General features: G+C 46.1%; 1 protein-coding gene across 4 annotated transcripts in view; it reads left to right on the top strand.

The window, feature by feature from the left end:
• The window catches only part of FAM107A (family with sequence similarity 107 member A), a 66,995-nt gene that overhangs the window by 44,048 nt on the left and 10,098 nt on the right, over positions 1–12,849 (top strand). For 2 of the 4 annotated variants that reach the window (XM_028719588.2, XM_028719585.2), the window contains one exon: positions 9,612–9,786. In XM_028719588.2, the coding sequence (XP_028575421.1) occupies positions 9,617–9,786 (170 nt within the window). In that variant the 5' untranslated portion in view covers positions 9,612–9,616. Of the gene's footprint in view, positions 1–898; positions 1,240–4,116; positions 4,312–9,611; positions 9,787–12,849 lie in introns of those variants that run through there. The other 2 variants (XM_028719589.2, XM_028719587.2) reach the window with 2 other exon arrangements.

The following is a 12,849-nucleotide window of genomic DNA, read 5'->3' on the forward strand; positions in this document are numbered from 1 at the left end:
TGTCAGCTGGCGGGCAGGTGGGTGAGGTTTGGGGGAGATGGCCTTGCGGGCAAAATTGGACCTATTCTTGGGTCAGGACCAGCCTGTGGGATGACGGTTCCCCATCCCTAGTATACAGGATATCAGTGGAGGGACAGGGACTACTGGAGACATGGAAATAAACTAAAAATTAACGGACTGCATTCAAGAAGTTCATTGACAAAGTTGTGCAACCAGATATTAAGGGGACCGACTTCCAATTTAAGTTAAATCAAATAAAATGGTCTTGATTTTTGTCCTGTGGTGGTGTATCGCCTCTCAGCGGGGGCAGTCCTTTTCCCTTTCTTTCTCTTCTTACAAATAATGGGGAAGATGCTCTATCATAGCACTGTTTGCACTAGGCAATGAGGAGTACCACAGCCCTGGCTACTTATTTTGGTTGCAGCTTTTTTTTAAGTAAGAACAACTGTGAAATAGTCTGTTGCTTCATCTGATGTGGTAAATCCACTCTCACCAATATGGTAATTCACTCCCTCCAACGTTAGAATTTCGCCTTTGAGGGCTACTTTGCTTCACCTTCCTGAAGGCATAAAAAAAATAAACACTGTCCAATTACTTTAGTTTAGCGCTAATTTAAAATAGTGGCTTCAGGCAACACAGCATATAGCGTTGAGTTACCCAGCAACACCCTACGCTGTGGCCAAAACCCTTCAGTACTGTTCAGTCACAAATAAGCTCTGTTCAGCCAAGGTCCCCTGAAAAATTAATTAATAGCTTCCTCTTTGTAGCTTCTTGCCATTCTGTTGCTTCCTGTTCAGTATGACTGTGAGGAATAATGATTAAGTACCTCTTAATTAATAAGCTCCTCCACTGCGGTAGAGCTTTGACTACATCATCTTCCATTTTCCCCTTTTCTTAGGTAGCTAAAACAATATAATTTTGCTACAAAAGAAAGAAAACAAAATGTAATAAAAGAAAGCCAGCAGTTAAAGCTTCTCCGTGCAGTGAACAGAACCTGCCTCATTAAGGAGCAATTAGTCACTTAACGCCCAGCTATGCTGAACAGGAAACAATTAAAGGAGCAGAAACCAAGCTTTTAACTAAAGAAAAGTCTTCCCTAAAAAATGTCAGCATGAGAGACAACGGATGTAATGGTGAAAACGGCAGTATGACATAAGACAGGCATCCTATGCTCCTAAAGCAGTGGAAATGCAATTTGACAGCCATGGTGTGTTCTGGATTCTCGGTAAAAAAAGTTGAGTAAGTATAGCATTTCCAGAGAAAAGGTTAGTGTTGAAGCCACCTTCGTACCACAGTGCAAAATCCTGGTCAGCAACACATTTCTAAAGATATTAGCAGAGCTGTAGGCGGTATGGTTTAATAGCTGAAAGTATCAGAGGAATTGATCGTCCTCCTAATTAAGAAAGATTTAAAGAAGTGGTCTTTTAGCTTAGATAAAAAACATCTAATGATGGCTATGAAAGATTTAGGAGATCAAGAATTAAATTCCCAGGTATCAGGAAAGGTTATTTATGTATGCAACAACTGCGGCCCGTGTTTCAGTAGCCCCCAAATGGAAAATGAGCGAGGTCCCAACTAAAGAATGGCAACTTCAAGTTGACAGAATACGCACAACTTGTAGGCTTAAACATATAGAATAAGAGAACATGAAGAGCATACGTTTAAAGAGGATTGGAAAAAGTTTGTTGAATACATGGGAAATAATTGTGTTCAGCTGAAAATGCTGGCAGCATTAAGATAAATTCAACAGTGTAAATAAGTTTTCATGGGTGTAATAATGGAAAACCAATTGGTATAGTTTTTGTAAAATATGCAGGGATATAAGATATGCAAAATGAACCATGGAAAGAGAAGAAGGGAGGTCATTGATATTTTAAGTATGTAAAAATTTTATCTGAAATTGTAAAACAGAAAATTTAATAAAATTTGTATTTATTTCTTTAAAAAAGAATGATGTAGAAAATTTGCTTAGGGAACATTTTTCATCCTCTCTGTCAAAGCACAAGAACTTACGCTCACTTAATAGAATTAATAGGCAACAGCTTTAAGCAAATGACAATGCTTCTTTATGCAGCCTATTTTTATCTTGCCACAAAACATGGAAGTGGCCTTTTTAGCGTGATGCTTCTTTTTAGAAGGCTGGAAAAAAATGGGTTCTAATTTTTTTTTTAATTGAATTATCTGCTGTCAGTCCGCCATCAGCAGCATAGTATCCTGGGCTGTTCCTCACAACTGTGGAGAAGCAGTTGCTGTGACATCATCACACATGGGTTGGGTTTGAGCACAACCCTTCTAATGCCTCAGTATATAAATATGTAGGGACGCGGGTGGCACTGTGGTCTAAACCACTGAGCCTCTTAGGCTTGCTGATCGGAAGGTCAGCAGTTCAAATCCCCACGATGGACTGAGCTCCCATTGCTCTGTGCCAGCTCCTGCCAACCTAGCAGTTTGAAAGCACACCAGTGCAAGTAGATACACAGGTACCACTGTGGCGGGATGCTAAGCGGCGTTTCTGTGCGCTCTGGTTTCTGTCACGGTGTTCCATTGTGCCAGAAGCGGTTTAGTCCTGCTGGCCACATGACCCGGAAAGCTGTCTGTGGACAAACGCCGGTTCCCTCGGCCTGAAAAGCAAGATGAGCGCTGCAACCCCTTAGTTGCCTTTGACTGGACTTAACCATCCAGGCATCCTTTACCTTTTTTACCTATATAAATATGTGTGTAGCAGCATGCAGAGGTTGAATTTGACTCAGGGCAGTGTGCAACTGCCTTGCCTGATTTTGCTGAAAACTCAGCACAGGTTGGATTTCCCCAAAGACCTACCACACTGAGTGGTTCTTGACCAGAACACTTGGATGTGCACATGTGCTGAGAGAACTGCATTGGCTGCCAATCAGCTATTGGGCCATGTTCCGGGCCTTGTTGCTAACAAATAAAAGGCCCTGAACAGCTTTGGGACCAGATTACCTGAAAGATCACCTGCCCCTGTATTGACCTGCATCAATCTGTATTAGTCTGACCCTCCTTGTCAGATATTCCTTCCCTAGCAGAGATCGTTCACATTTTAAAATGCTTCCCACCCCACCCCCGCTTCTCCTCCAGTTGCCATGGAGTCTAAAACATTACCAAATACCCCAAACAGATTGTAAATGATTGCCAGTGTGACTAATCTAATTCTGTCAGATGTGGTCTTAAGACTAGTTTGAACTGCAATGGGTTTGGCTATCTCTCAGCATAGAGATCAGCATCGCCAGCTGCCCTGATTTTGCTCTTATGAGACAGGTGTGTAACAAGAAGGTGTTGCTGCCATCTTGGTCCAAGAGACCATGATCATTGATAGATCTGTTATTGGACTTAACATTCATTGGTGAAAAGGATGGTAGGGCTGTTATATTAGGAAATAAGGGACTCGGCCATACAGCTGCAAATGAAACGTTTTGAATGGGTCGTAAAGTGCAATATACAATTGTGACACCAGATGGCGAATGTGAGCTATAGCAAATTCAATGAATTTTTCAAAACAATTTTTAAAAAAAAATTCACAATGTTTTCAACGTGTGTTTAGATTCCACCCAAAACTACAGAATGCTTTGTACGTTGAAAAGTGCTGTAGCAGGAATAACGTTGCTCCTTTTGAAAAGCAATAGTGAACGAGGGAACAACGAGGTTTTCAAGTTTGTCGGTAAGTGATCAGAAGAGGGGAAATCAGAGAAAGAGGAAAATAATCAAGCAGAGATTGGACGCAGCTTCCCTTTTCTTTGTTGGGCGTTCCTACTTCATGCTAGCTGTTTCTTTGCAAGATCATTTGCATTCTAAAGCTAAACGTTGCATTTTATCAGCCCAAAGGTCGTGTGCTGAAGCTCAGTATGTTTGCAAGCTGAACCTTCACTGAAATCAATGAAGCTGACTTCAAGGGAGTTGTGCATAGGATTACAGCCACGCTGATCCTAATAAATGGGGTAGTATTGTGTACTGCTGCTCTTTGGTGTATGTGTGTACATATACATACAGTAGACCTACAGAGTTGGCGGCATTTCTGGACTCTCCTTGGGGGCGTCATAATGAGCTTCTGCACTTCGAAGTGCCCCACTACTCCATGGCCTAATGATGTTGCCTTGTGGTTAAGGGCAGAAGCTATCAAGAGGAAGTTCCGGATCCAGGTGTAAGATTCAAAATGTTGATGACTACAAAAAAATGCCAAGATCCTAGTTATTGAGTACTATGTGTCCTGTTAGCTTTGCCACGTCAATTTTCAGAAACTGTTCCCTTTGTTTCCAGAGAGAACCTTCCTTACGGAGTTCATGTTTCTGCAAGGTGAGGTCCAGCAAAAACCTGCTATACCTCTCCTTTTTGTAAATATTTGTCTGAAACTCACTCGGCTTGTTGAAGTATGTTCATGCTTCAGTCACTCTGTGCTCTGCACTGATCCATACAATCTTTCTGGCAATCCTTCTGAGCTGTCTCCGGGTCAAGATTCTGATCTCCGTCAAGCCAGGCACCTGGTAATGTTTGCAAGTGCATTGTGCTCTGCATGCTGCTCAGTCCCGGCCCTACTATCGGGCAGGATGAGGTGGCCACCTCAGGCAGCAGGTGTTGGGGAGCAGGGCAGTGTTGAGGGTGTTGGGGGACAGGTCTGTGTTTTCCACGCAGACTGTCTGCACCCTCTAAGCCAGCCTGCTGCCCTCAGGTATGGTGGAAGATATGCTGTCCTGTTACCAGCATTGAAATAAGATTCAACCGGCCGTCCAGTCAGCTTCTGTACATGGAATAGGAGGAAGGGCGCCATCTTGCCTTTTGCCACAGGCGGCAAAATGTCTTGAGCCAGCCCTGGTACTGCTGCACAAGACAAAAGCCACTATTATTCTCATAGGCCGGGGTGGGAAACTTCTTTAGTCCAGCAAGCCTGATCCTTATCTGCCCCCCCCCCCCATAGGCCAGTTCTGGCAAATGGGCAGGACAATCCACCTGTCAATCACTTGATGTCATCACGATATTGGCAGGTGGTTTGTCCTATCAAAGCCCCTTGTTCGGCTCTCCCCAAGTGTCTGGCAGTGCCTTGGTTTTCAGGCACTTACGAACCATAGAGCAAGGAGATTTGCCAACCATCTGTCAAAGCAGCATGCAAAGAGCATAGGAGTGGCTTTCAGCAAGTGTTGAAAAGTGCGCACTCTTTCACACAAGCCCTTGGACATGTGTAGAGACGGCTTGTGCCTGCGTTCAGTGTAATGTGTGAACAAGCTTTTTGTTTCCGATTTTGGCCAGAGCAAAGAGGAGCTCCCGACCCCAGTCTGGAGATACCTTCCTGTCTACTCATTGCCATCGATTTCTTTGGTTTCGAACATTCTGGGATGTCGGCAAATTAATTCAGCCTCTCTTTGCGAGAACAAAGTCCAGTCCTCTTCAGTGAGGAGCTCAGGGGTTACGTAAGAGTGAGAGGGATGAATAACAACCAGAGGCTGTTCCTTTCTCCTGACAGATTGCCCAGGAACTGGCGTCTCCCTGCTCCTCTCATTTTACACTCAAATATCCAAGTGGGAACACTTGTTTGTCACAAAGGCCGAGGGATCGCAAAACAAAAGGCTCTCCAGCTTCTCATTTTCCTTTACTTTAGAGGGCAAATTAAATAGGTTTTCAAGGTTGTTTCTTTCTTCTGCTGCCTCCAACATTTCAAAAAATTCATTTCAATGTGACAAGTGGAGAGGTTTTGGGGGGAGTCAACAACCATTGGATATCAAAGCCAATGTATGACTTCAGCAAGAGCATTTTATGTGGTAAAGGGACTTTCATAAATCAGAGAGGCAGTGTGGTGTAGTGATTAGTACATCAGACTCTGACTGGCAGAAACTTGGTCCAGATCCCTACTCAGCCATGAAGCTCACTGAGAGACTTTGGGCCTATCACACATCTCAACCCAATCTACCTCAGGGTGGGCATGAGGATGAAAGTGAGGGGGAGAGACTTAGGAACATAGGGAGCTGCCTTATGCTGAGTCAGACTCTGCCTTATGCTGAGTCCACCTACCCCAGTATTGTCTACACTGGCTGGCAGAGGCTCTGCAGGGTTTCAGACAGGTGTTTCTCCAAACCCTACCTGGAGATGCCAAGGACTAGACCTGGGACCTTTTGCTGATGCTCTGACCATGTTTGTCACCTTTTCCTTGGAACAAAGGTGGGATATAAATGTTTTAACCACATACAGTGGTACCTCGGGTTAAGAACTTAATTCATTCTGGAGGTCTGTTCTGAACCTGAAACTGTTCTTAACCTGAGGCACCACTTCAGCTAACCTGAAGTGTCTGTAACCCGAGGTACCACTGTATCGATCTGGCAACGAACAGGCTCTAGGTTCTTCCCTGGTTTTGTAGCAGCTCCCAACAAAATCCTCTGAGGGAAGAAAGTGGGACTGAGCCGCTTGATCTCACTGCACCCGTGATGGAAACATCCTTCCCTTAGAATCATAGTTGGAAGGGACTCTGAGGATCATCTAGGCCAAACCTCTGGAATGCAGGAATATGCAGCTGTCCTTTATGGGGAATTGAACCAGTGACCTTGACATTATCAGCACCACACTCTAACCATCCAGGACCATTGCTGGCAACTTGGTAGTCATTTTGCTATCATTATCAAAACTTGTGGGGTAGGTCAATCTTATGGCCATCTTACAGATGAGAAACTCAGGCTGGAGATAGCAACGTAATGCAGAAAGCAAAGTCTCATTAATAATAATAATTTATTATTTATACCCCACCCATCTGGCTGGGTTTCCCCGGTCACTCTGGGAGGCTCCCAACAGAATATTAAAAACATGATAAAACATCAAGCATTAAAAACTTCCCTAAACAAGGTTGCCTTCAGATGTCTTCTAAAAGTCAGGTAGTTGTTTATTTCCTTGACATCTGATGGGAGGGCGTTCCACAGGGCGGGTGCCACCACCAAGTAAGTCCTCTGCCTCGTTCCCGGTAACTTCGCTTCTCACAGTGAGGGAACTGCCAGAAGGCCCTTGGCACTGGATCTCAGTGCCTGGGCAGAACAATGGCGATGGAGACACTCCTTCAGGTATACTGGGCTGAGGCCGTTTAGGGCAGGCTTCCTCAAACTCGGCCCTCCAGATGTTTTTTTGGCCTACAACTCCCATGATCCCTAGCTAGCAGGACCAGTGGTCAGGGGTGATGGGAATTGTAGTCTCAAAACATCTGAAGGGCCGAGTTTGAGGAAGCCTGGTTTAGGGCTTTAAAGGTCAGCACCAACATTTTGAATTGTGCTCAGAAACATACTGGGAGCCAATGTAGGTCTTTCAGGACCGGTCTCGTTCAAGGATCTCCTATGTCCTGGCCCCACAGCTCTCCCTCCACTACCTGGCTTGTAGTATCGCCATATAGCCTGCAAGGAAGCTTCCAGGTGACCTGTTCATTGACCATTCATCCTGAACTGTTTTGGCAGGGAGTTCAGATGAAGTTGGCTATTCAGTGAGTATCCATTCTGACTTGCTGGGGATGTTAGACATCGCTGCACCAAAGCAAGTTCATTTCCCCATCGCTTTGCTTATTGCAAAAATGAAACAAAACCCAGCCTTTTGGGGAAATTAGTTTGCTGGGCAAAACCTCCCAGTCAACCCAAATTTGCTGGCATGTGACTGAACCCCACCAGAAAATAGTGACAGTCTGGATTCTGGAAGCACCCCAAGATTCTTGCTTCCAAAGCTGTGGAAGAAGCATTCAAAAACCACACACACTGTTTCTGAAAAAGTTGTACAAAGGAAGGAGCTGTTCCAACAAGGATCATTCCTAGATGTGGAGCTGCACTTTCCTGAGTACAGCAGATGTTTCTTGTTTCGTAAGAGGCCAGGGTGAGCTGCAGGTCTGTGTCCCAACAACTGTGGCCGAGCTAGACAAAACTAGCCAGCCTCTCTTTCCCTGCTAGCCGAATGGGGTTTGCGACTGCTGCAAAACAATTTGGTGCACGGAGCGGCTGGATCCGCTACCCTGCAGCGTTTAATTGCAGCATTGAACTTTTCGCCCCAATTATGCTGATGTAATCAGTTGTGATCTGTTTTTCTCCCCTTCCCTTGACCCCCCCTGCCCCACCCCGGTGGGACGCTAGCCCAGTTAGCATGTGATGTAGCAGGAAGCCGCTTCAACACTCTGAATTCTGTTTTTTTACCTATATGGGTTTTATCAGGTCGTAATTCACTTAACGCTGCCCTGCTTCTTCTTCTCTGATCTCACTCTGACATTTCCAACGTTTGGTACAAGCATACCCGGCAATATCACTATGGCATGCAGGGCGTAGACATTCACAGAAGTGGGGGAATGGGGCAGAAAGGTGGGGGGAAATGGAGTTCGAGCTGAATATTTTAGGCAGCATGGCCCAATGGTCAAGGATGATGGGAGTCGTTGGGGCTGCCATGCATCCGGATTTTTCCAGACATTACCGGGATTTCTAAGGCGGAAGTGACATCCAGGGTGAATTTCCGGAAAGCTCAACAATTTTGGGGTGTTTTAAGCTCAAGAACTCTGGGGTCTTACTAATGAAGAGCTCGACAACTTTCAGGGTGTCCTGGTTTTTTACTTTTTGAAAGATGGCAGCCCTAGGAGTTGTAGCCCCGTCATTTGCAGGGTACCATGTCGTTGCCTACCTTGCTGGAGGGTCACTCAAAGGACCACCACTCATGCATTGAGGAAGGGAGTGGCGCTGAGCCTGCCAGACCCACTCCCGCAGCACCCACATTGCCAACCAGCTCTAGGGATATGGGGCCCAGTACAGTGGCCTTCGGAAGCACGTTACCTCTGACAGTGGAACATAGCCATCATGGCTAGTAGCCACGGATAAATCTCTTCCATGCAAGGGGGAATCCTGGACCAATCAGGATTCCCATACCCTTGTATGGGGGGTGGGGGGTGGAGCTCTATGCGAAGGGATGGTTGGTGAGCAATGTGGCTCATGTGTGCAATGCCGGGATACACAGCAATTATATATCACACACACAGAGAGAGGAGAGAGGGAGCTTTTTTCCCAGCCAGAACTCAGTTCTGGCACCTCTCAGGTGGATGCCATTGCCATTATAAGAGAACAAGGGAGGCGTTCTCAGTGAGTTCCCGCACATTCTTTCAAGAGGTATGGGGATCTGTGTGGAACTCTCCACACACATGAGTTAGTCCTCCAAAAGCTTAGAGAGCTCAGCTCAAATGCCGCGTAAGAGGTCCAGCGCAAACTGCTTACAGTGGTACCTCAGGTTAAGAACTTAATTCGTTCTGGAGGTCCGTTCTGAACCTGAAACTGTTCTTAACCTGAAGCACCACTTTAGCTAATGGGGCCTCCTGCTGCCGCCGCACCGCTGCGGCGCGATTTCTGTTGTCATCCTGAAGCAAAGTTCTTAACCCGAAGTACTATTTCTGGGTTAGCAGTCTGTAACCTGAAGCATCTGTAACCCAAGATACCACTGTACTTACTGTCATGGAATGACATTGCTCAGGTAGTCTTTGTAATCCGGAAGGGCACAGACTTGAGATGATTCATATATACAGTATATATCTGGAAGAAGAAGAAATAATAATAATAACCCAGAGTCCTTTTTTCTTTCTTTCTCTACTCCCCCTCTTTCCCCCTCTCTCCTAGCATCTATGTATACTGAAATACAGAGAGAGAGGCCAGATATTGGGAATATCATGACTCATCCAGATTACATTGACGGAAACCCTGACCTTATCAAACCTAAAAAGCTGCTCAACCCTGTAAGAGCCTCGAAAAGCCATCAAGAACTTCACAGGGAGCTGCTTATGAATCACAAGAGGTGAGGAAAAAGATCCAGCACAGCGGTTTACTGCACCCTAACCTCAAAGTGAGTAGAATTATGAACTAGGAAGGAGAAGCAGGTCCCGTGTCTATGCACAGTTGTACCGCTGACCTGAATAGTTTATTCCACTTGTGAAAACTGGAATATGCCATGTCCTCCCACATCCCAGACTATGGATTTTTTTTCCTGTCAGGCCTTTGGCCTGTGAGCTGGGGGTTGGGGGGGGGATAGATTTTAAGAGTCTTTCTTAGAGCCTTGTTTTTTTGTAAAAAAAATAATTGCAGAATAGAGGCCAGGAGTCATAATAAAGGGCAGGGATTGGTGTGAAGCAAATAGATCCTTCCCTCCAATTAGCCTGAGTCTCATTGGGAAATGGCACCTTTTGTAGCTTTTTTCCGCAAGCCACAAGTACTAGGAAGTTGCTCTGTTAAATGAAAAAGAAAGCTGACATTTTAAGCACAGAAGCCTCCACGCACCCACATCCATCCTAGAATAGAGCTATACAGTGGTACCTCTGGTTAAGAACTTAATTCATTCTGGAGGTCCGTTCTTAACCTGAAACTGTTCTTAACCTGAGGTACCACTTTAGCTAATGGGGCCTCCCGCTGCTGCTGCACCATCACCATCGCAATTTCTGTTCTCATCCTGAGGTAAAGTTCTTAACCTGAGGTACTATTTCCAAGTTAGCGGAGTCTGTAACCTGAAGCATTTGTAACATGAAGCGTTTGTAACCTGAGGTACCACTGTATAGTCATTTTGAGCAGTAGTGATTAGGGTAGTAGACCATAGCTGAGCAGTAGGGCATGTGCTTTATAATGTTTATATGAAGAAATGCCCTGGCGCCCCCGCTTTAAAGGATCAGGTAGCAAGTGGCTCCTCCACAGACCCTGGTCTGCCCCTGCTAGTCATGGAGCACGATGGGGAAATAGATGGACCTGCCAAGCTTCTGATAATCCATGCCAGATTCTGGAATTCTAGCCCTGGAATCAATGTGAATATCTCCATAACTATTCCAATTAGCACAGGTGGGCCTTTCCTTTTAAAATTTATCCATCCTTACTCTTTTAACATTCACCTGCTGGTTCAATGCACTACAATGTCCACAGCTCTTTTGTTTCTCTTTAAAAAATAAATAAATCATTATTTAAAATCACAAAACCTGAGTGGACACGCACTCCTACACCAGAGGAGAAGCCTGCGCACAATTCAAGTCACGTTTCGTAATCTCGCCTTGGGTTCTTGCAACGTCAATAGAGCCTGAAGAACGTCAGCTCCCGCCCGAGATTTCCCCAAACTTTCCGAAGAGGTACATATATTTATAGATGAAAGGAAGACAGGGTTGCTTGCAAAGGTCCTCCTAGATAAAAGGAAGCAGAAGAGCTGGTAAATATCCTGTCCGCTTCCAAGCCACATCCGCTAGCATTGTTTGTTTTATGAAGCATGAATCTTGTTTGAAAAGGGCAGGCAGGGGGCAGTTAGGCTATGGAGTGAGCTGTTCAGATTGGATCATTAGCATATGTATTTATTCGTGCATTCGTTCATTTATAAATTTGTATTCAACCTTTCAGGGCAAAAAACAACAACAACACCCTCCCTAGCTGGCTTAGAACAAGAACAATCATTTGTGGTGGGTGGCTAGAAAAGAGCTGTAGCTCAGAGGTAGTGGGTCTGTTTTGAATGCAGAAGATTCCTAGTTCAGTCCCTGACATTCCTGCCTAAAACTCTGGAGAGCTTCTGCCAGTCAATGTAGGCAGTATTGAGCTAGATGATCAGGGCCGTCTTACCCATAGGCACTAGGGGTGCTGGGCACCCGGGCACTGAGCTCTCAGGGCATAGCTGTCAACTTACAGATTTGAAAATAAGGGACCAGCAGCCTTGAAACTAAGGGATCAGCAGCCAAAATAAGGGATTTTCCAAGAACAGGTATGTTCAACTTCTGAGCCCCTCCAAGCCAAAGGCGGAAAGCCCAGCCAGCAGCCAAACGAAGCCTCAAGCGGTGGTTCCCACAGCGCAGCAACCCGGCAAAGGGGATGCAGCAAGGAAAACCACCGTCACCTCTCCGCTGGGAAGCGCTGAGCAAAGGCGAGTCCCCAGGCAACGAGGCCGATTTGATCGGCACAAGGCATGCAAGCTCCACCCCCCCCCAGTCGTTCTTAGGCTCCTTATTGGGTGAGCAACGCAGCCCAGCAACACAGTTGGAGCCTCCCTCCTCCCTGGCCGGCAGGGAGGGAGGGAGAGGAGCTGCTTCCTTTGAAACCCAGGAAATTTAAGGGACATCATCAATAAGGGACAGCAGCGGGACATGGCGTTGGGATAAGGGACTTTCCCGCCAAATAAGGGACGGTTGACAGCTGTGTCTCAGGGGCACCAGGCTGAGAGTCCAGGGCCCAAAAGTTGGGGCACCGCGGTGGGCTCAAACTCTGCACCATGAGTTTGGGGGTGACCGAGCCAGCGAGATGCTGAGGCGGCCGGCCAGCTCCTCCCTCCTGCTCGCCTGGGACTGGGGAAGGGCACCAGGCGGATCTTTGCACCCCGGCACCGCATATACTTAAGACAGCCCTGTAGATGATGGACCAATGGCCTGGCTCAGTTTAAGGCAGCTTCCTATGTTCCTCTGTAGATTTAAGACAGCCCCCAAACCCAGATAATAATGGCAGCAGCTAACAACCAGCATGCTTACCTGTGGAGCTGGGAGCTCTTTTTATTCCATGCTGTGTGTATCCTGCCTGCTTCCATCTGATAAGATTAGGATCTGGCACAGAATTCATAATCTTCACAATCTTAATACCTACCTGTGCTGGAAGCGTATTGGTTTGAATACCAGTTTAATTGTCGCAACATCTTCAAAACAGTCTCAGGCCTGAAGCATGTTTAGTGCCCATCTAAATACAGCAGAGATCTTGGAGATCTGCAGTTGCCTCAGCAGGCAACATATCAGGTCTGAAGGAATGTGCAAGTCCTGGTCCCCCTGCTCCAGGATCTGATCCCTATCTCCAGGTTGAAAATCCAAGGCAGGTTACTGAGCGCCCTCTACTTAGGACCAAACATTTGCTCTCCTCT

This window comes from Podarcis muralis, chromosome 2 (genome assembly GCF_964188315.1).
Source record: "Podarcis muralis chromosome 2, rPodMur119.hap1.1, whole genome shotgun sequence".
NCBI lineage: Eukaryota > Metazoa > Chordata > Lepidosauria > Squamata > Lacertidae > Podarcis > Podarcis muralis.